We start from the raw sequence: 22647 nt of genomic DNA, 5'->3' as shown, positions 1-22647 counted from the left end.
TATGGGCAAAAGATTGACCACCACATGTGAATGATCTGATCCTACCATAGCCTGACATTGAACCTCAATATAATTGAGAGCACGAAGGCCTTCCCCATTGCAAAAGACCTTGCTTATGATTGATAGAATCAGATCAGAACCTGTTCGTTTATTAGACCAAGAAAAGGAGGGTCTTGAAAATTACAGTTCAACCAGACTACAATCATTGATTGCGTCCTGAAAATTTTGAATATGAGATGGGTTTTCTAATTTACCACCAACTTTTTCAGATGTGGATAAAGCCTCATTAAAATCTCCAACACAGATCCAAGGACCGCCAACAATGCGTCATAAATTCCTAATTGAGAGAGTTCTCTCCAAGAACCAGCTCTTAACTCAGCTGGTGGTTGGTCATAGACAAAAGATATTCTAAGAGAAGTTGGTAGGAAAGCTGCAGTGACATGTGTATCAACTATCCTAATTGAGGCGGATAAAATGGAGATGGAAATTGAATTAGTCCATAAAAGAGCTAAACCTCCCGATCTACCAACTGGGTTTAAAAAGCAAAATAAATATTATACATGTAATGTATAATTACTATAAAAAAATAATAAAAATAAGAAAAACTCCCCACTCCGGGATTCAGTCCATTCTATTCAGATAAAACGCCCCAAAGACATTAATGAACCATACACGTGCACGCGCGCGCACACACAAAAAAGAAAAACTACGACTTGAAAAAGGAGGGAAACCAAAAAGGGAAGAACCCTAAGGAGTTGCCCTGTGCAGCTTTGCTGACTCCGGTACGCTACTGCTCTCGTGTGTGGTAAGTGGTAACTGGTGACTGCACGGCAGACGGGTATGTATGTTGGAGGTTTAGAATCAGCATTTTTTGGTTTCCGTCGTGGCTGTGTTTCGTGGGGATTCAAATCTTCGCCTGCTGCCAATGGCGAGGCTTGTTCGACATGCTTCTTATCTAAACCGTTCTCTCTTTCCAGCACAGGTTCTCTTTTTCCCTAACCCTCAGAGCTCCCCTTATAATTTGTTTTTTTTTCTCTCTCCCCCATTTTGGAAGTTCCTTTTATCTTTAATTCATTACATGATGTGAACGTGTCCTTCTGTAGCTATCTGTGACCGAGAGAACTGTTTCTGGAATCGATCCATCTTGTTTAAATCACATGCATCCAGTCAATTAATGCGGGAATCATCTAGAAAACTTCGATTTTGTGAATCCTATCTTTTCAGCAGGAAGCGAAACCGCTCGTTGGTGAAGCTTTTGCCAATTTAAGATTGCCTTGAATCTTTCTTAGCAAGAGTCTTCATTTGTTAAGGACATGTTGGATAAAACTTTCTGAGGCAGTAACTTTGTTCCTTATGTTTCATACCGTGAGTATGTTTACTTATCAAATTAAAAGAGGGGGGGGGGGGTTGGTGGTTACGAGTATTTTTAAGTAGTTTGTTACTCATTATTAAGACAATGATTTTACTTCCCTGTCATTTAAGTGTTTGTTATTGTTTTAATTCATTGGTCTTTGTCTAGCTTTTCATTCTAATTCATGCATTAATTGGTTATTGTCTGGCTTTTCGTTCCAACTCATGCATTAATTGGTCATTGTGATGCATGGCTGAACCATTTTGCTTGACTTTGCCTTTTCTTGTCACACATTTCTTTTTCTCCCAAGTTCCCTTGAATTCATTTCTGATTCTATACTTCCTAGGCTGGTCACTCGTCCATCTCAACATCCTTATATGCTTTTTTTTTATTTTTTGTGGAGGGGTGGGGGAGGGTGGGGGTTTACTATGTGAAACTTGTGTAGAGCTACTTAATGAGGACTGTCTAGTCTCTGCAGAGATCTGTATTGTACTGTCAATGCCATTATATTCTGAAATACATTCAATTTTATGTTGAATATAGTTTACTGAATTTAATGAGAAAAAGGGTTTACTGATGAATCACTATATTGTGTTTGGGGTGGGTTTAACCTGTAAAACTTTGTACCCATTATTGACACGAGCACACACATCAACATGCAAATTACATAAGTTACAAGTATCCCTTCTATTAAATACATACTTTTCTTGATTAGACACAGCCACTGTTCAAAATATGCTTAATTTCCAGTTTTGAACCGTGGTGCTCTTCTACAGCTTCTTCTGCATAGGCTCCTCAACTTCTAGAATTGAGAAAGACACCTTTCCAAGCCTGCGGAAGAACTGATCGCTAAAAACTATAACCAAATAGGTATCTACTAGCCATGTTTTGTTTCTGTGAGAATGCTGTAGGACTCCAGGAATTTTGGAAGCTGAAATGCTCACAAATGCCCAAAGCATTTCGCTTTGATCACTCGACTGTCCGCCAAGTGAAACAGTTCCTCGCTAAAGAAAACCAAAGTTCCACTCCAACCAAGGAAAGAGATAGATCATGTCTTTGCCAAATGCCAATCCTCCTAGTTTGAAAGAGAAAAAGAGTTGAGTTTTGAGAACGAGAATCATCTATTTTCGTCTTTCTTTCTCGTAGTAAGAAGACACTAGGACGCACCCGCTATACACCATACACTAAGACGACTGGCGTGGTCCGTCCACTTGTAATTCCTAAGACAATACAATTGATCCCTACAATCAAATCTGGAATGGAACTATACCATCTCGAAGACCATCGAATGCCCCTTTAGCCCAGGATGAGAGTATGCGCCCTTGGTTTTTTCTGCTTAATTTCTGAATTGTATATTTTATCTTGGTCAATACTACATTTTATCACATATTTTGTTGACGAGGGTTATTAATTACGGTGGGTTATTGTTGAAATCTTACAATTTGGTAGCTTGTGAAGAATATCATTCATGACAGATGGCCTTCCTTTTCCCCCCCTAACCTTTAATTTCTTTGCAGGGTAACAGACAAGGGATTTGGGGGCTCTCTTTCCAAATTTGCAACTTTTCTTCTAAAGGTTTGAAGGTTCTATCCCGGATCCTCCTCCCCAACGACTGGGACTTTTCACTTGTCTTCTTATTTTCATTGCGCAAAAGAAGAAAACTCATATATTATTGGATTTCTATAATTTCTTGGTATTCATTTTGGGAAGGATAATTGATCGAAACATTAATTTGATAACTAAACTCAATAAAGGTTGCGTACATTATGACCCTCCCCAGACCCTGCAGTGGCGGGAGCCTTGTGCATTGGGTACGCCCTATTAGTTTGATAACTTTGTTTTGAAGGAATCCATCCATGTACCATAGTAGATGTTCTTGATTTATTGAGTTTAGTTGTTGAGTTTTAGATATTGGTCAACTAAGATAGTTACCTAGAAAATAATGTTGGAATAAATCCTACAAGTTTCCCATTCTTGTTCGAAAAATTAATTATATAGACTAGGTTATGGATCACTGCTCATACTTCAATTTGTATAATATTGATTGGTAGAAATAGTAAAATATATAGCATGCTAAAGTACGTTGCATTGTAAGGCACGCAAGATCTTTTTTTTTTTTGGGTACTGAAGGCAAGCAAGATTAAGATGTCATATCTCGACTTCAGATTATCCACAAAAGTATCAAAGGTTTTTAATGTAAGGCTAAGTCACAAGACCTAACCCCAGGCAGGATCTCAGCAAGAAAACTTGAGGAAACAAATTGCAAACTCTGTTTTGAGTATTCTATCGATCAGCAGTTCCAGCAGAATATTCCTTCACTAATCTGATGAAATTCTGGCAGGATGGTTCCCTTTGATTGGTATAGATCAGTAGTTTCCATAATAGAATGCCATTACAGGATTCAATAGGAAAAAAAAAAATTGAATATAGAGGGTAGAGGAAGATGGATAAATAGGATTGAGTCTCTCACTCTCTCCCATGGGCCTCTCACCCCTCACAGGTATAGGTATCTCACCCTTCCCACTGCATCTCACAGCATAACATGGTTTCAAAACCAATTATCTCTCTCTCTTTCTCTTTTTAATTTGTTGGCTATAGAATCCAGCCACATCCTTGTATTTATAAGTTTGAAAGTCAATTACAGCATTATAGACTTTTCCTAATTAAAATCAACTACAAAGCAACCCAATCTAAATCTAATTAGTTAACAAAGAATCCTAGAAAAAATTAAATTACTAATAACCTATATAAGAAACTAATCTATAGCTAATAAACCTCCACGCAAGATATAAACATCTTCCTAAACTGTAGGATTGCAGGTCGGTATGACTGGTTGACTTCTGAAATACAATTTCTTGTGGGTTATGAGCTGATTGCAGGTGGCATCTTTTCTCCATTTGCAGTTGGAAGGAAGTCTAAGTCTGATGGAAGTGACTCAGGTGAAGAGAACATGTCTAAGAAAGATCTGGCCCTACGTCAAGCTCTGGATCAGATAACAAATGCCTTTGGAAAGGGTGCTATCATGTGGCTTGGTCGTTCTGTTTCTCCTAGACATGTTCCCGTGGTTTCTACAGGATCTTTTGCTTTGGATATGGCATTGGGGATTGGTGGACTCCCAAAGGTAAATCTGTCTGTGTCACCTGGATTGCGTTCTGTTGCTACCCAGTGGTGAGTTTTTTCAGCGATCATAACATTTTTCATTATCTCCATTCGTCATCAGGTTGGATGCTCTCCATTTTGAATGAACGTATCTTTAAGTATTTTTAAAGAGAACCTTTCTCACATTTTGTAGTTATAAAATGACCAAGCATTTGTTGTTGATCATAAGCAAGTACTATTTCCTAGTTTTGCCTCCCATGTTTACACTTATCATTTTCTCTGGCTAGTAGCAAACCTGAAACCTGCAGTTGTTTCTATCTTATATTGAATACGTAGGGTTAGAATAATTAATGGGATAATCTTTACCTCTTACCATTTCAGCGTTTATTACTGTATTGGTTTGCTAGTTACATGTTAGTTTTGTCATTTTGCAGGGACGTGTTGTGGAGATATATGGCCCAGAGGCTTCTGGGAAAACAACTCTCGCTCTTCATGCAATTGCTGAAGCACAGAAACATGGAGGTGACTGTTAGGCTGTTAACAAGTATTCTGCCTGATTTTTCTGGTTTAAAGTGATTGTAAAGAAGTTGATTCTTTGGGTGCGCAAATAGCTTAAAGAAAGTGTTACAATTTCTGCTCTAAGCTGATTAATGATACAACCTAGGACAAAGTACTTCATTTATTTGTGCTGGATCTCTTATCAGTATCTTTGAGGTTGCTTAATAATGCATTCTCGTAAAAGTTGGTATAGGTATTGTAAGTAAGGATGCAAATTGCAGAAGTCTAGCATCTGTTCCATGTACACAGTACCTACAAATTGATCTGGACAATTTGATTTGCCTGCCATCTATTGGAGGGAGTGTAAAGTCATACAAATACTACCATCCTAAGATTTATAGCTTGCCCAATCTGTTGCATCTTTTCTCCCTGACTGATTAATTGATTTTTAAAATCCCTTAAGTGTATGGTCCCATCAATTAAATACTAGTCTTACATGTTGATCATAGGACCCAAAAAACAAAGAAATATATGTCTATAGCAGTCCCAAACATGAAACATCTTCACATAGAGGTGTTCTCAATTTATTTTAAAAATATTTATTAAATAAGTTTGTATTGAGACAAGCTCATGCATTTGTTTTTTTTTCCCTAATTGAATGGAATTTCTTCTCTTTTCTCCAATGACTTCAAGGAGGGGATTACCAATTATAGTTTTTATTTGCATGCATTCAGGTTTTTCCAGTATCTGATGCTCCAATTTATTAACATGTTCTATGAATCCCCTTCTTGTAGGCTACTGTGTATTTGTTGATGCTGAGCATGCTCTTGATCCAAAACTGGCCGAGGCTATTGGCGTAAAGACTGAAAATTTGCTTCTGTCACAACCGGATTGCGGTGAACAAGCACTAAGCCTTGTGGATACCCTAATCCGCAGTGGTTCTGTTGATGTTGTTGTTGTGGACAGTGTAAGTAGTTCAAGTAGAAGGTTTCCACTGTTGTGTGCGTATATGTACTGTGCATGTATTGCAGAAGGCTTGGTTCTTATTTTCTTCCCAAGCTTTTGCTTATTTTCCTGCAATTGTGGTTTTAATGAAACTATTTTCTCTAACCACTACGGGTTGTGCACGAACTCATTAGCTGAGCTGAGGGCCTTGAGAGACGGTTTTAGCTTGTGCCAGGAGCTGGGGTTCAAAGATGTAGTGGTGAATTCAGACTCGGCCTACACGGTTAGATTGGTGAACCAGAAGAGGTGTAGTCTATGGAAAGGGTGGTATTGGTTTAATGAGATTCTGGTGCTGATTGCTGCGATTCGGGCCACGGTTGTTTTTGCTTACAGAGAGAGCAACAGGGCTGCTGATTGGTTGGCCAAGCGGGCTTGGGAGACTGGGTCTTCTGTCACTTTCCAGCAGGATGATTTACCCTTGGGGGCTTTTCAAGGGATCATTAGGGAGGATAGGGAGGGTCTGCCGATCCTTAGAGTATAAAAGTTGGTGTTGGTAAGGGTGAAAGAGGTTCTCTTGGGTTTGGGGTAAGGTGGAATGTCCCCCCCGTATTCTTTATTCTTTGATGTTTTAATAAAATTTTGGGGCTGGCCCGGGTCCCAGGTAAGTTCGGGTTAAAAAAAATAATGATAATAAGAAAAATAATGAAACTATTTTCAAATTAGGCCCCTAACATCATGAGAGGAGATTGATGGTTTTTGTGGAATGCATATCCTGCTTGTGCCACGTGTTTTAATTATGCAGAATTTGGGGCCAGACATATCGGGTCCAACAATTTCCCTAGACAGAGTAATTAGATGGTTTGGATTATCTCCTTTATAGAGGCATAAAACTAATGAGTCGTACAATGAAATTATGAGAGAGTGCTATTGAAGCCTACTTGAGAAGAGAAACTATTATCTCGGAGAACCAATTTGGATTTATGCCAGGTAGATCCACGACGGAAACTATTTAGTTATTTAGGAGGTTAATGGAAAGATTTAGACTTTGCAAGAAGGATCTTTATATGGTCTTTATTGACCTAGGAAAAGCATATGGCAGAGTCCCTAGAGGGTTAATATGACATGTACTAGAGAAGAGAAGGGTGTTGAGAAAGTAAGCAGATATAATTAAAGAGATGTACGAGCGCGTGGTTACTACTGTGAGGACAGTGGGAGGTCAAGGTAGTGATTTCCCAATCACAATTAGGTTACATCAAGGATCAGCCCTAAGCCCTTATTTGTTTGTGCTCATCATGAACGATTTAATCAAGAACATTCAAGAGGAGGTTCCGTGGTGTATGTTTTTTGCGGATGATAGTGTTTTGTTGGATGAGACAAAAGCATGGATTAACGCTAAGTTGGAGTTATGGAGATCGTCCTTGGAATCAAGAGGTTTTAAGATAAGTATATCAAAGACGGAATATATGGTGTGTAACTATAGCTCCAGTAAGACGGATAATGAAATGGTGAATATTGAGGAGAGAGAGATACCATTAAGTGATTATTTTAGAAATTTGGGTCAATTATAAATAAAGAAAGTGGTATAGAGGATGATGTTTCATACATAATTAAAGTGGGATGGTTGAAGTGGAGAGGTATGTTCGAAGTATTGTGTGACCGTCATATTCCTTTAAAACTTGAAAGGAAAATTCTATAGGATAGTCGTACGACTGGCTATGATGTACGGGCGGAATGTTGGTAGTTAAGAAACATGATATAGTTGAACTAAGCGTAGCAAAGATGCGAATGTTGAGATGGATGTTTGGTAAAACTAGGAAAGATAAAGTAAAGAATGACCATATTAGAATCGAGTTGGGAGTTACCCTGATACATGATAAGCTGTGTGAAAGTCGTTTGAGGTGGCATGATCATGTGCAAAGGAGGCCTTGGGATGCCCCACAGTACAGAGGAGTGATCTGATCTAGATCAAAGGAACCAAAAGTAGGGGCAGGCCAAAAATTACCCTAGGAGAAGTAATGACTAATGAGGATAGACATGCATAGCTTAGGTCTTATGTCAAGTATAGCCTTGAATAGAGCTTAGTGCAGGGCAAGGATTCATGTAGCCGACCCCATTTAGGTGAGATTTTGCTGAGTTGCTGTTGATGTTGTTGTGTTCCTTATATATATATATGGAAAATGTTCTCTATGCCAGGGGCGCAGGCTGTGCCCAGACACATGGGAAGTGGGCGCAATGACCGCCCCGCCCCCCTAAATGGTGGAAATGCCATCCCATGTGTCTGGGCGCAGCCTGCGCTGCGGCACAGAGAACATCGACCCACACACACACATATCTATATATTATTTTTTTCTTTGGCTTTGCATGGATCCATGTAGTCGACCCCATTTAGTTGGGATAAGGCTTAGTTGTTGTTGTTGTTGATGATCTCCTTTGTCAATGTTGAATTTTTGATCTGTTTTTACTTACAGGTAGCTGCTCTTGTGCCTAAAGGTGAGCTTGATGGTGAAATGGGGGATGCTCACATGGCAATGCAAGCAAGACTGATGAGCCAGGCACTTCGCAAATTGAGCCATTCTTTATCCCTCTCTCAGACTATTTTGATCTTCATAAATCAAGTAAGTCTGACCCCTCCCCCCCCCCCACACACACACACACACACACACGCACACACACACACCACCCCCCCAATAAAAAAGTCTTTTTATCCTCTTCCCCTTTTGGTGGATAATGGTGAATCAAAGAACCCCAAGAAAGAATTGCAAAGGGATTATGACAAAAAACCAGACACTATACAACTTAATAACCTTCGATTTTGGAATAGACTGAACTGCTGTATAATATATCTCCTGAAATACCATATCTGGCATGACCATCAGTCCATAACCTTTTATCATTGTTACTTGTTAGAAGGCAGCAAAATTATATGAAAATTATGGCTTTTGAATTTACTAATTGACCTCATACAAGCCTGGTTATTGTAGCGTCGGAAGAGTTGAATTGAAAATTTTGGGTTAACCTTTCATAGAGAAATTCTTTGTACCGATCTAAGGAATTCTCATAGTTTGATCCAAAATATTCATATAATACATGTTGTGATGGGTCCCAACAATTCAGCAATATAATGATTGAGTAAGCCAGTGCGAGGAATCTGAATTCTAGGGAGGTCAATTCATCTTAGCTGGTTACTAAGGGGAGCAGGTTCCTCCAAGAGCTGGGGAGCCAGCTTGGAGGAACTCTGCTTTGAATATTGATCTATTTCATGATTCAAAAATTTTTCTCACATGTTTTCAGGTGAGATCAAAGCTGGCCACTTTTGGAGGATTTGGAGTTCCAACTGAAGTTACTTCAGGAGGTAATGCTTTGAAGTTTTATGCATCAGTCCGCCTAAATATTAAAAGAACCGGGCTTGTCAAGAAGGGAGAAGAGGTAATTACTTTCAAGTTTCAACCATTTATCTATTAAAAAAAAGTTAATGCTTAGACTTATTGCATAGAAACATGGTATCAGGGTTGTCTGTTAGACTGAAATAATACCCATTTACATTTAACCACCAAGGGGGTGTGCAAAACATTGCTTTTCAGTGGGTCTTACACATATTTAGTTTGATACCCAAATGCACGTATTTTTGAAAGAAAAATTTTCTTCCTTCTTCAATCCTAAGTATGTCGAAACATACCTGATTATGTATTTCAATATTTAAAACATGGATTTAAAAAAAAATAAAATTATATGCGTATCTTATGCTCCCTCAGTCCTAAAAATGGCTGTCTTACTTGATGTATTTATACTGTCCCAAAATGTTTGTCCATTATGGTCGTCTTGGCATGGAAACTGTTCACTTTCTCTAACAGTATTTCTGTTTGACCATTTGGTGATCTAGGCATTGGGGCTATTATTTGGGAAAAAATGTTGTCGTAGTAGCCTTCAATAGTGGCCTTTAATGCTTTTGGAAAAGCCTCCTTAAAATGTGTGTTTCTTTTTCTCTTCTCCAAATGAAGCAGTCAAATTTCGGATGGAGTATATTTCTTAAAAAGTCATAATATACGTAAATTGAGAAAATTAGTGTATCATACCCAAGCACATCTTGCACCATATTTTTCCTTGGATTAACTATAGTCCCACCTATGTAGATCTGTAGGATAAATTTGAGCCATTTTCTTTTTGCCTTTTTGGGTTGGTCAAAATTATACGATGATCTTCAAATGTAATTGCTCAATATATTGGAGTTGTCGTTCATGCACCTGTCCCCAATGAATAGGGTCTACTCCCATGGATTAAAGTATCGGTCAGTATTGTATTGGCCGATACGTATCGGTATCGGTCGGTATCGATACCACCGATACCGATACGTCTCTTTTTCTTTTTTTTTACAAAAAATGTATTATATCGGGTGTATCGATATGTATCGACCGATACGTATCTATAGACTCGATACGTACTAAAAGTTACCCTTTTTTTTGGTTTTTAAGTGTCTCGATACGTATCGATATGTACTGATACATATTGATACACTTGACTTAAATCACATTTTACACAAAACACGAACCAAAGTGTACCTACAGTGGAAAAACTAGGTTCTAGCCAAGGTGAAAACCAAGAATAATTGGATTATAAGCCCTTTTTTCACCCAAATCTTGTTAGGGATTCCATTCCATAATGAAAAATGATTCAAATAGTTGTGGAACTACATCATTTGGAGCATCTAACATCCAAAAATTGAAGATTGAAGGAGTTTTTGAAGGGAAAGGTAGATTTTTTTTCAAAAAACTGTCTTTTACTTCAAATCTTGCATTTTAGTTCTTTTAATTGCTATGATTCAAGGAGAATAGGTTCAACTAACTATTAGATGTATGCATTGTATACATTTGCAAAGATTTGAACTCAAATCTACCATTTTTCACCCAAAAACGAAAATGGATTCCATAAAAGAACCTATGTTTATGTGTATAATATATGTAATACATTATGTACAGATCTATCACCTACATGTAAGAAATCTCATCTCCTATAACAATTACAAAGTGCCGCACTTGTCTGGTTATACATTATTTACAATTCTTAGTGTATATGCATGATATATGACATATATTGCTTGTTTATATTAATTTTTTGTGTCCAAAAGTATATTTCCATGTGTATTTTAATCATTTTCATGTGTATCTGCACCGATCAATACATATCTGCGATACGATCCAATATGATACGGTACGTCTCTTAAAATGGCCCGACCGATATGATACCCGATACCGATACTTTAAACCTTGGCTACTCCCTGCTACGCTCTAATATGGTTGTTCCTAACTTTATCTTTCCTAGTCTTGCCACATATCCATCTCAACATCCTCATTTCCGCCACACTGATTTTATCAACGTGCCGCTTCTTTGCTGCCCAACATTCCGCACCATACATCATGGCAGGTTGAATGGCAGTCCTATAAAAATTTTCCTTCAGTTTTAAAGGAATACGCCGATCACACAGAACGCCGCTTGCACCTCTCCACTTCAACCATCCTATTTTAATTATCTGGGAAACATATCCTTTATATTGCCTTCTTTATTTACGATGGTGTCCGGGTATTTTAAAAATTCACTTTGAGGTATCTCTTTATCTTTGATATTGACCACCTCATTCACCGTTACCATGTCCTCTGTCTTTGATCTACTTAAGACCTTTTGATTCCAAGGTAGGTCTCCAGTCTCCACAACTCCAGTTTGGCGTTAATCCATGTTTTTGTCTCGTTCAACAAAATCAATGAAAAGCATACACCAAGGGATCTCATCTTGTATGTCTCGAGTTAAATCATCCATGATAAGCACAAATAAGTATGGGCTTAAGGATGATCCTTGATGTAGCCAGGGTTCTAAAATTCGGTTTCGACCAGCCAGAAACTGAGATATGGTTGAAACCAGGGATTTTTTCCCAGCCAACTCGAGTTGGTGGTTTCGAGGCCCAGAAATGCTTTTTTTGCTCTTGTTTTTTGTATACAGCCTATTTTTTACTTCCTAAACACAATGCATGAACTATTTTCACAAAACAAAAAAACAAAAACTCAAAATGGTACTTGTGGTTATTGACCCAAGTTTACTAGTGTATGCACAGTGTACTAAGAATCGTAGTTGTCAAGGGCGACGTGATGCAGGAGCTGTTCTATGGGCCGGGTCAAACCCGTTTGAGAATCCAAACCAAGATGAACTGGGTTCAATTGGATCTTTGGGTCAAAGTAGGATATTTAATTTATTTATTTTGTAGGGTTTTATTAGTTGAGTTTTCTCATGTAATTTTCTGTTTCAGTTTTAATTGGCTATTTAGTGGTAGATTCTATTTAGGATTTAATTTTAGTTATGAGTCCCAGTTTTAAAGTTTGATTAGGAATCTTTAATTACTTTCTTTAAATACCAGTGTAATCAATCAATAATCAGATTGGAATGAATTAATTTGTTTGGTTGAAACCTCCGTGTGGTTGATTGCTCGTGTGAGCCCTCTCTCCCTTTTCCCCTTATTTCTTGCTGATCCCTTTTTCCCATAGCTATGGGTATTCTGTTCAGCAGTACCATAGTTCCTCCATATTAGCTTCTGATCTCTCTCCTCCCTAGCCATTTTAGCCTGAGATTTAGGGCGAAGGAACCCCTCTCAAAGGCAACCTGAACCCTAAAACTTGATCTTAATAATACCACGGCTGTGAGTTGGAGCTCTGCACATATTCCTGTGGTGAGAATCAAGCTTATCTTCATACCTGGACCTATGCTTATCACCTAGTGTAGTTGCAGGGCTTGAGACGACTCCTTTCATGATTGTTAGTGTTTGTTGGCGCTGAATCTATAGATCTACTGTGGTGAGTCGAACTCAAAATCCCTCTGCTAATGGGTTGCTCATGAGGGAGCTTCACTGCAGAATTGTTTCTCTTTGCCGCTGTCCTGTTTTCCTGAGGTTGAAGACAACCTCGTTATTCTCCTCCCACAATTTATTACCCTTTTTAATCCCTGCTTCCATTAATACCCCCACCTTTGCATTGTATTCCCCTTTAATTTTTATTTTTTTCTTCCAAAATTACCCTTTCCTCATCAAATGTGCGATCCCACTTGCTGGTTTATTTTCTATATTAAATCGACTTCCATTATTTACAATACTGCCATCCCAGTTACAACTTTCAGTTATTTATCAGTCTGCCATTGCTCTTATAACACTTCAAATATGTGGTATCAAAGCTGAAGTACTTAAATCTGAATGATGTTCGACCCTGAACTTATTGCTCTTGTGGAGAGGCTTAAGAAGATGTTTGATGATGTATGTAGCCCAAGTGTAATTGGGAACTCACCATTATGATCCCCTACAGATCTTACACTAGTCACCACGTCGTCATACATATCTTTAATTATATCCATGTATTTACATGGCACCCTTCTCTTCTCTAAAATGTGCTAGATTGGCTCTCTAGGGATTCTATCATAGGTTTTTTCTAGGTCAATAAAGACCATATGAAGATCCTTCTTACCCTCTCTATACCTCTCCATGAGTCTCCTAAGTAAGAAAATAGTTTCCATCGTGGATCTACTAGGCATAAAGCGAAATTGGTTCTCCGAAATAGTCGTTTTCTTCCTCAGGTGGGTCTCAATTACCCTTTCAGATAACTCCATCGTGTGGCTCATTAGCTTTATGCCTCTATAGTTATTGCAGCTCTGAATTTTACCTTTATTTTTATAAATCGGGACCACTATGCTTCTCCAATCATGTGGCATTTTCTTTGTACTCAAAATCTTGTTAAACAGCTTGGTTAGCCATGCTAGAACACATAACCCTATGCTCTTCCACACTTCGATAGGGACTCCGTCTGGGCCTGGAGTGTTGCCTACTTTCGTCCTTCTTAAGGCCTCTTTAACTTCAGACACCCTAATTTTGCGTATATATCTATGACAAGTGGTGTCCCGATGTGTAGTACTATAATTCGTAAGGGCAGTAATGCAATATTACTCGACACGTCCCATGTAGGAGGCTACAGAAATACTCATTCCATCGCTTCATAATGCTATTCTTGACTAGTAGACTAATTTCATGTTTTCCTTAAAATAGGAATATATTTATTGTTGATAGATGATTTTTTTTAAGGTCATTGGAAGTCAAGTTCTTGTGAAGATAGTAAAGAACAAACATGCTCCGCCATTTAAAACTGTTCAGTTTGAGCTTGAGTTTGGCAAGGGAATATGCCGTGATGTAGAGATTGTAGAGTTGGGTTGCAAGCACAAGTTCATCACAAAGAAGGGAGGGGCATTCTACAGCTTTAATAATCGAAGCTTCAATGGCAGGGATGCTATTAAACGATACTTGGCTGAGAATGAGGATATTCGAGAGGGATTAATAATCAAGCTCCGGGATAAGATAATGCACTTCGAGACAGAGAAAGACCCAGAAGTTGATGACCGGGATGGAGATGTGATGGAAGAGATCATCTCATCTGATACAACTGATGAGGAAGCAATCACTGCTGCTGAGGCGTAAAGTTGCAATCTGCTGAATGTTGTTTACCAAGTTGGCTACATTATTCCAGCAAAAGAATGAGGCTTCTGGGTGTGCAAATGTGTTCTGGTTTCAAGTATAGACACGCACAAATTTGGTGGGATAGAGTTGGGGTATCCTCAGATCTATATTGGCTGGCTATGGGTACTCCAGAATCAGGTGCAATGGATTCCCAATTGGCCGCAGTCTTTTCTATTTTATTTGTTGATGTACAAAGTTGATATAAATATGTGCATAGATAATATACTAGAGCATGGCATGGATGAAAGATGAAGGGACAGGATGCCTTTGTTGTGATATCCAACTAGTTTTCATTGTAGCTGCCAAAATTTAATAGAAAATGGATGTGTTCCTTGTTCATTTGTTTCTGTGTCTTAATGTATTTCAATTTCTTATTTTTCTATTATGATCATCTGAGGTATTGATGTAAAGTACATTATGATTATTCTAGTGCGGAAGCGTTCACAAGTGACAATGCCAACTTTGTCCATTCAGATCATAGTTTGAGCTATAGATAAGAAAGGACTTCTGGTTGGATGCTTTGGATTTCCCCCCCCCCCTTATTTTACACTGTTTGCTGGGTGTCAAAACCTCATTGAGGATTCCAGCCTTTTTATGTTTTCTTTTTTCTTTCAACATAAAAAGAAAAAAGTCCATAAAAACAGAGGAGTATGATTTGCTAAAATTGGCATGAAAATGATATATAGTCTGTGAATCATATGATCAGATTCGTAAGAGTTTTGGTAATTTCGGTTGACATGAGATGGGCAGCCAGTCATATTTCCAATGCAAACACGCCACTCACAATCATTTGCACCAGGGATCCCGTAAAATAGGGGTTTAAGAAAATGACATATTTGTCTGGGCATTCATTTCGTGTTTGTGTTTGAACCGTTGAGTTCATTCTCACTTGTCTTCTTGAGGAATGGATTCAGAGAAGACCCAAACCAAATGGAATAGGAAGGAGTAGTGAACCGACTCTGTGTTTGTTGGAAAACAAAAGTGGTAATCCATATGTATTCTCAGGGGTGAGAAATCACCCCACCAGTTGATATTTCAGACATTACTGAGAAATATAAAAACGCACACCTCTTGAATAATTGCAGGACCAGAACTATTCTCAGATGATCAGTTCAGTCAACATACATCATAAACCAGTCGTCCTTCACCTGTGTAAGTTGGGGGTGAATCCTCAATCCTTATTCTGCTTTAGACCAAAAAAATTTCAACTCTAAGAAGTATCAAAAGATGAGAGAAATTGGGGACTGGCTTCAAAGGAAACGATAAAACACCCACACTGCATGCAAGACACAATGTAACCATCAACTTTCCTTTTTACTACAAAAACAGTTCCAGTGTACAAAATAATTTGACCCAGGGCGCCCCCAATCCCTCCCCTCACACACCCCCCCCCCCCTTCAAACCCAAAAAAAATAAAGAGGAAATAAAACCCCACGGGCCATCTCCTTAATCGCCAACACCTCCTATATGAGGCGATTAGTATAAGTTAAAGCTCCTGTGCCAACTCTCAGAACAAGACAACCCCCTTTCAATCAAGTTGGTCTTTCTATACAATCACCTCAATGGCCCCCGTGGATCTTTTCTCTATCTGTTAAGCCATGTTCCATTCCAAACTCGGCAGACAATGCATGTAAATCAGGTGTGATCTCCCAGTTGCCTTTTTGGACCCAGCTGGTATGTCTTGGTTGAGTACCACATCTCTCTAACGCAGCTACTCTCTCAATTTGATTATGTATATCTTCAAACTCTTCCGCAGCAACAGCCTGACGCTTCCCACCCATCTCTATGTCGAAGCTTCTTTTAGGCATCTCTGGGCTCATGACATGGCCAATTGAGAGCGATGTGATGAAGGCAGAAGATGAGCCCTCTTTCACCTTGGCCCTAAATTTATTTTTAGAACTGGGAATCTTAGAGAAGAAGACCTCCCTCACATTCCAAACCCATCCAAGATTATGTGGATTCATCTTCCTGTCATACCGATATCTGAAATTTTCATAAGTTGTCTGCATATAAACAATAGAAAGACTTGAGTAAAATATGAGCAAACCGGTAAGAATGGCGGATGCTTGTGAAGGGTGAAAGAGGAAGTAACCTGGTTGGTGCAAATTAAGTAAATATGAAATGCTGTCAGCCCTCCGACAAACCAAGCAGCTATGAATGTGTATAATATGAGGATGCCTGAAACAGGGGATTTCAGAAAAGCTTTCCAAAGATTACAATGATAAACTTCCATAATTTTCGTGATGTTTACCCAGCAGAATACAAAAACATATAGACACAGCATGGTAGTGGAGGACACGAACATGAAAAAGTATCGGTAATTCCTCTGCATCAAATGAACAATTGAATGAACAGTTAAGTCCAATGAAAGAACGAAAGCATCTAAAATAACAGCCTGTAGAACTAGGACTAATCCAATATGATTTCAAACAACGAGAAACCTACACTCAAAAGAAAAGGGTGAAAAAGTCCAGATCGACTAGTGCAATGATTCAATATTGTTTGTTTCTTTAACCATATAACCATATATATCCAAGGGAGTGATCCACCAGAGGAACTATTAGCTTTGTCATGTTTCTAAAAGAATCTATGTTGCACAAGTTTGCTTCACCCAGCACTTCCAATCAAATGCACTATAAACCCCAAAAATTTTGCGTGTGATGCTACAATTCTATCCTACGACGACTTTTGCACATGATAAATGCATGTAAATGACTAAATGTAAATAATATGTAGATGCTACCATTCTGCCATGTATCTAATTTACTTTTTAAGTGTCCGTCAAAGCAGACTACTATGGTCTGATAGTCTGATACGAATGGGTAACCCGAAGGTTCTAAAAAAACCTATTGCATCCCAAACCAACTTGCACAAGCACAAAGAGGTCAAAAACTCAATTTTTAAAAGAATATGCAATGAACAAGATGTTTAGAATTGGAGCATACCATCCCAATACATTGCCCTACCCAAGGGCAATGGTGATCAAACCGCTCAACACAGTTATTGCAAATAGAACAATGAGAGCATCGTGGTGGTCGATATAACATGCATGTCTGACAGTACTTGACCTTGACCACCATCCCATTGACAAGGACATCTTTTGTGGGAGGTATACTTGGAGCACCACTCTGATTTCCTGCCCAGTCTGTGGATAAGCTAGAGGCACCAACTTCATCTTCCAGCTCAGGAGGGTGAGGATTCCGAGGAATAATTCCTGGATCTCTTCCAGACGTAAGGAACAGAAGAATGACGATCTGCAAGTTGGCAAGCCAGCAGCATCAATAAGCCATTATAAACAATCAGCCAAGGAAATCGCCAACACATACAGCCAAAGATCCTAAAAGATCTCTCATAATTGTAATACCCAAAACTACAGTTATTGTCCTCCATCTGGTGGGTAGTCAGTGGGATCATGCATTTTGGGTTAATGCATAATAGAGAAGGTTCAGAAACACAAGGAACTTCCCATGAATGAAATTAATTGGAACTTCCAAATCCAAAAACATGTTGAGATTGAGCAGTCCAGCTATTAGGATACTCACTGGGTTGGACTATAGATGAAGAATCTAGCAGACTTAATGACCCTGTCAGACAAGCAGTCATCATTTTAACAATGGCAACAAGAAATTTCCAAATTCAATAACCTCACTGTTTAGTTAATGTCATCCAAATGGCCCGAGTTCCGGTTATGTATATCTACTGGATGACCTAAGATTTTTAGATGATCCAAAATGAAGCAAATGTTAGCCCTTGGACATTAGGTCACACAAGGGCGAATTTCTGATCCTGGATTCTAGGCTAGAATAGAATCAGGTTGTTCCACATTTTATTTGGGTAGGATCCTACCACCCTAATTCTTGAATCTAACATGAATTGATGTAATTGGGTCTTCTGTGCAAAAGATGCTTCTCAGATTCTCACAATGATTCTTGAGTGAGATTAGCAAATTGACGTAATTGGGTCTTCTGTGCATGGATTCTTAAAGACTTGTTAAGCTAGAATCTAGAATCCCTTCAGAATCCCATCAAATGAGGCATCATATGAATAATATCACCATAGTAGTTTCAAATAGAGGAAGTTACAATCTATCAAGGGAGAAACAAAGTTACCAGAACTGCAACAAGAACAAAGCTTTAAGCTACTCTTAAGTGGAAAGATATTAAAAAGGGAAACTCACATATATTGTGAAGATAGCAGAAATTGCTACTATAAGACTGCCAAGATGGTGTGAAAACTCATTAACCAGCCTTTGAGAAACAAAAGCACCAAACAAGATCACTGGAGTTACAATTAGAAATACTGTAAAAAATAGTGACCTAACATCTGGACCGAATATAAGTCTGCCTCCAAGAAAGAACCTCTGCAAAAATGTTAAAAAAAAAAAAAGGGGGATTAGATCCTTTTGAGCTAGTACAGGAGTGGAAAAGGTGTAATGAATATGTGGTTCTTTTTCCACAATTAGGGAGATTTTACAATGAATGCAAGTTCTTCAGGTCAGAACCATGAGAATAAAAAACAAGATTTGCTTTAATTGAACTACCAGACGTTTTCATTAACCAGAAAGTATCTTATATTATCAGGTAGAAAAAAATTATTCTTGACCAAACAAGACTATTCCCTACATCCCACAAAGATTGTCAAGTATGACAAATCTCACTTTTTAAGGAGAACTTTGATTGGCTTAACTCCCTCAGTATTTTCATTAAACTTCCAAATTACCCTTCATAGATTTCCTTCAACTACATTAAATTCTTATTCCTCCCCCCCCCCCCCCCCAAACCCTCTTAACGCACAAATGTAGTGGTAGCATTAATTAGCACTACATGCTAAAGGTAATAGGGAGAAGTTAGAAGCTTTCAAAGCATTTAATATTCTAATGGATTAACAAATTGGGACATTGGAGAACTCCAAACCAGACAGTCTTTGTGCGACGGAGGGAGGATTAGATTACAAGAATAGAAATGTAGAATTAAAGAATAAAAAATGTAACCCGCTGAGTAAAGAAACTAGATGTTCCAAAAAAAGGGAAGGGGGAATTCAGGAGGAGGAATAATAAAGGCGTCTAATCATGATTCAGGGAAACAAAAAAAAAAGGGAGAAGCTAGTAGAAGATTAGAGGAGATGGTACCTTGGAGAGGGGCTGACAAAACTTTAAATATGGGCAGATCGGTCAGTTTTACTGCCTTGGTTGCAAGATACAGTTCATAGTAGAAGATGAAGATGATTTTTCGACAACCAGAGGAGAAACACATATTTTCTTAACTTTCCAAGCAGAAGAAGATTGATGGATAGCAACAAACTAAATAGCCACAAGATCTTGTAGAATAATTTTAAAAAGTCATGACCTATTATAAAAAAACCGAAGCATCCATTTAACTTTGGGGGGAAATCATAATTTTCATTAATAGGATAAATTAACAACTAGTAGTTGTAAGAAAACAAATTGAATTGAAGTCAAGACCATTGTGGAGAATTCACATCCAATATAAGTGGACCAATGCCAACCTAAACGGAGGGAAGAGGTTTGATGTAAGTCAATTGCCTGGGATAACACCGTTAAAGAAACAGAAAAGCAATCATGGGAGAAGCAGAGCCTGATAGCATCATATACATGGAAGGTAGAACATATTTTGCATTTAGTGGGCATTTTACTATCCTTCTGTCTCTGTTTCTGAGGCATCCACCGCCTACATTTTTTAAACAATAGACCTAATCAGTGGTTGCCAACCCAAATGGAGAACACATTTTAAGTCAATTTCCCAAGAACAATGTTGAAGAAACAGAAAGATCATGACAGAATATACCAGGAACAAAAGAATATTTTGCATTTGGCAAGCATTAGTTCAGTCTTTCTGGCATTTTCGTATTATTGCTCCCTCTAGAAGAATAATTTAAGTTTTATCCAAAGTGTGCATTAATGCCACTTGTATCATTGCTCCCAAAATGCTTTGATACTTTGATTGAAAAAGGTGAGCGAATTTAATCCCTTCATTTATTATAGAATAGCTTTCTATTGAATAAACTTTCTCCAGCATTACATCTAACTCCTTACAGCATCCTATTATAGGACTTCTCAGTGAATTAACTCCCTAAAGCATTCAAAGTATAGATGCACCAGCTGATGATATAATCGAAAGAACCTCTTGAGCAGGCTTTTGAGACAAAGGTTCAAAAGTGTGTACCTCAAATGGAGAAAATACCCAAAAAATATAAACAAGAAGCATTTCACATATGGTGATAACAAGATGGGAAGGATCCGAATGTTATTTCCAAAAAAAAAAAAACTGTAGAAAGAGAGAATGTAGTACCAGAGAAATAAATATATGTATAATTCTATAGAAGAAGAGAGAGAATGCAAGGAAGCTTACGTTGCTTCCTTTCCAGACTTGATAGACTTGCTTAGATGGGCCATTAGGGTCAATGATCCGCCGATTGGAATCGGAGAATTGAGGTGGTGGAGGAGGTGTTGTGTATATCTTTTCTTGCATCCTCGATAGATCTTGGCACAGAAGACGCCAAATCTCAGCGTGAGCAAGACATTAACCTCTAACCTCGCGATCTGCAAAGAAATGAAGAGGAACGTCACCAGAAAACAATTTCATCGAAATCGATGGAGAAGAAAAGTTTCCCTAATTTCCCTCACAATGAGGTTGTAATGCCCCAATAAAATCTCAGCCAAACCCGAGGAAAATTTTAGATTTCTTTTCTTTTCTTTTTTTGGTGGGGCGGTGTGGGGAAGGAAAGAAACTATAAATGATTAACAAGAAAAATGCAGAAAAGCTTAACACGCAGAGATGTAATGAAATGAAGGAAACACGGGAAGAAAAGCAAAATTGGATAAAAATAAAAAATGTTAAGGGGAAAAAAAATTAAAGCAAGAGCTTCTGCTATGGAAGAAAGAAGGTTAGGGAATAATGCAGCAAAAATGAGGGGGAAGAATGTGGATAAAACATGTAGAGAAGAAGACAGAAGCTGTGGGGAATGTTTACTGTTTAGTATTATTACCCGAATTCGAAGAAGGGAATGAGATTTTAAAGGAGAGGTAGAGAAAACCGAAGCTGAGCTTTTAGAGTTTCGACTTCCAAGGAGTAAGAGCTGTGTTAGTGAACGGATCTCGACTTGGTTTGGGTCTCTATCCGACTCTGAGCTCACCGGAAAGAGAGAGAGAGAGAGAGAGAGATTAGTGGGTGGACAGCAGAGGCGAGTATAGGAGGAGGAGGGGAGGGCGGAATTCGGTGGCGAGTTTTCAGGCAGAGGCGGATCGGATCGCCAACCCGTATGGAAAATGTCGGAATTGTTAAACATAGTAAACCTTTTCCTTACTTTTTACCAATCAAAAATTAATTAAAAAAACAAAACACTTTTTCTACAGCAAATAATCTATTTCCTAATAGTATTCCCCCTTCTTTTATCTAATGCAATTATTAGAATCTAATTGACCATTTTAACCACGATCGCCGTTGCTTGCAAGAGTGAGTGAACACGAAAAAACGGGACTACAGTAGGGGTAAAAGGTAAAAAAGAAAGGCGGGAAGGGAGGAGTGGAGGAATGAGTGCTTTTCCATTTTTGCTCCTCTTTGGGGGAAAAGTGAGAGAGCCAGAGAGGGCGCCGAAGGGGAGTGTGGTCAAAAGTGAGGTAAGGGTTGTTATTCGTTTTTGAATACCTGTCCGACAATCATTAACTACTCCTGTGAAGCTGTGACTGTGAGAAGCATACAATAAACGATGTCTGACCATGTATTGCCTGCACCACCTTCGTTTAAGGAGTAGGATTTCCGCCTTGCATGAGATGGGGTGGGGCTCCTTCTGTATCTGGAAGTGGGTGGTACATTCCCTAATCCCCACAAAACTTTTCATCAAAAAAAAAGAAAAATCCAACCCAATGTGGTTCTCTCTTTGGATCATTTAAGTGCATATGGTTCTAAGTATAGGTATCGGATACTTACTAGTTTTGCACATTGCTGATATCGTATCGGTGTCACACGATACATACAATGGGTAAATCGATTAAAAGTTTTATTTTTAAAGAAGAATCAGGGACAAATTTATCTGATACATTCATCTTTGTCAATATTGATCCGATACCCATTCTGGATACCATAACTCTAAAACAATGTTTAAGTGCGAATCCAAAAATTAATTGAATTCATTGCAACAAATTTCTTGTCACTAAACTGGGAAGAAAATTAACAAGATCAAGAAACCCACATGTGCTTCCTAG

The 22647-nt window shown here is 38.4% G+C and overlaps 2 protein-coding genes across 4 annotated transcripts; one reads left to right on the top strand and one right to left on the bottom strand.

The window, feature by feature from the left end:
• Window positions 1-828: 828 nt before the first annotated feature.
• Window positions 829-14765, top strand: LOC122672886 (DNA repair protein recA homolog 3, mitochondrial-like). 2 transcript variants are annotated; one of them, XM_043870391.1, is made up of 8 exons: window positions 829-982; window positions 2869-2926; window positions 4255-4472; window positions 4885-4972; window positions 5743-5915; window positions 8362-8508; window positions 9185-9319; window positions 13998-14765. In XM_043870391.1, exons 1-8 carry the CDS (start codon window positions 926-928, stop codon window positions 14385-14387), a joined length of 1266 nt encoding a protein of 421 aa, XP_043726326.1. In that variant the 5' UTR covers window positions 829-925; the 3' UTR covers window positions 14388-14765. The 2 variants fall into 2 exon arrangements, with proteins under 2 accessions (XP_043726326.1, XP_043726327.1); XM_043870392.1 differs by lacking the exon at window positions 829-982 and having other exon boundaries at window positions 2766-2926; window positions 4885-4977; window positions 5741-5915.
• Window positions 14766-15900: 1135 nt separating this feature from the next.
• LOC122672782 (probable protein S-acyltransferase 7) lies at window positions 15901-21532 on the bottom strand. 2 transcript variants are annotated; one of them, XM_043870272.1, is made up of 6 exons: window positions 21439-21532; window positions 20795-20986; window positions 18604-18786; window positions 17372-17680; window positions 16519-16752; window positions 15901-16429 (listed from the first exon to the last, which is right to left on the bottom strand). In XM_043870272.1, exons 2-6 carry the CDS (start codon window positions 20912-20914, stop codon window positions 15986-15988), a joined length of 1290 nt encoding a protein of 429 aa, XP_043726207.1. In that variant the 5' UTR covers window positions 20915-20986; window positions 21439-21532; the 3' UTR covers window positions 15901-15985. The 2 variants fall into 2 exon arrangements, with proteins under 2 accessions (XP_043726207.1, XP_043726208.1); XM_043870273.1 differs by lacking the exon at window positions 21439-21532 and having other exon boundaries at window positions 20795-21102.
• Between the last annotated feature and the right edge of the window lie 1115 nt (window positions 21533-22647).

The sequence above is a fragment of the Telopea speciosissima genome, chromosome 8 (genome assembly GCF_018873765.1).
Source record: "Telopea speciosissima isolate NSW1024214 ecotype Mountain lineage chromosome 8, Tspe_v1, whole genome shotgun sequence".
NCBI lineage: Eukaryota > Viridiplantae > Streptophyta > Magnoliopsida > Proteales > Proteaceae > Telopea > Telopea speciosissima.
Note: the sequence above shows the minus strand (reverse complement) of the source record. Positions and strands in the feature narration are given on the sequence as shown.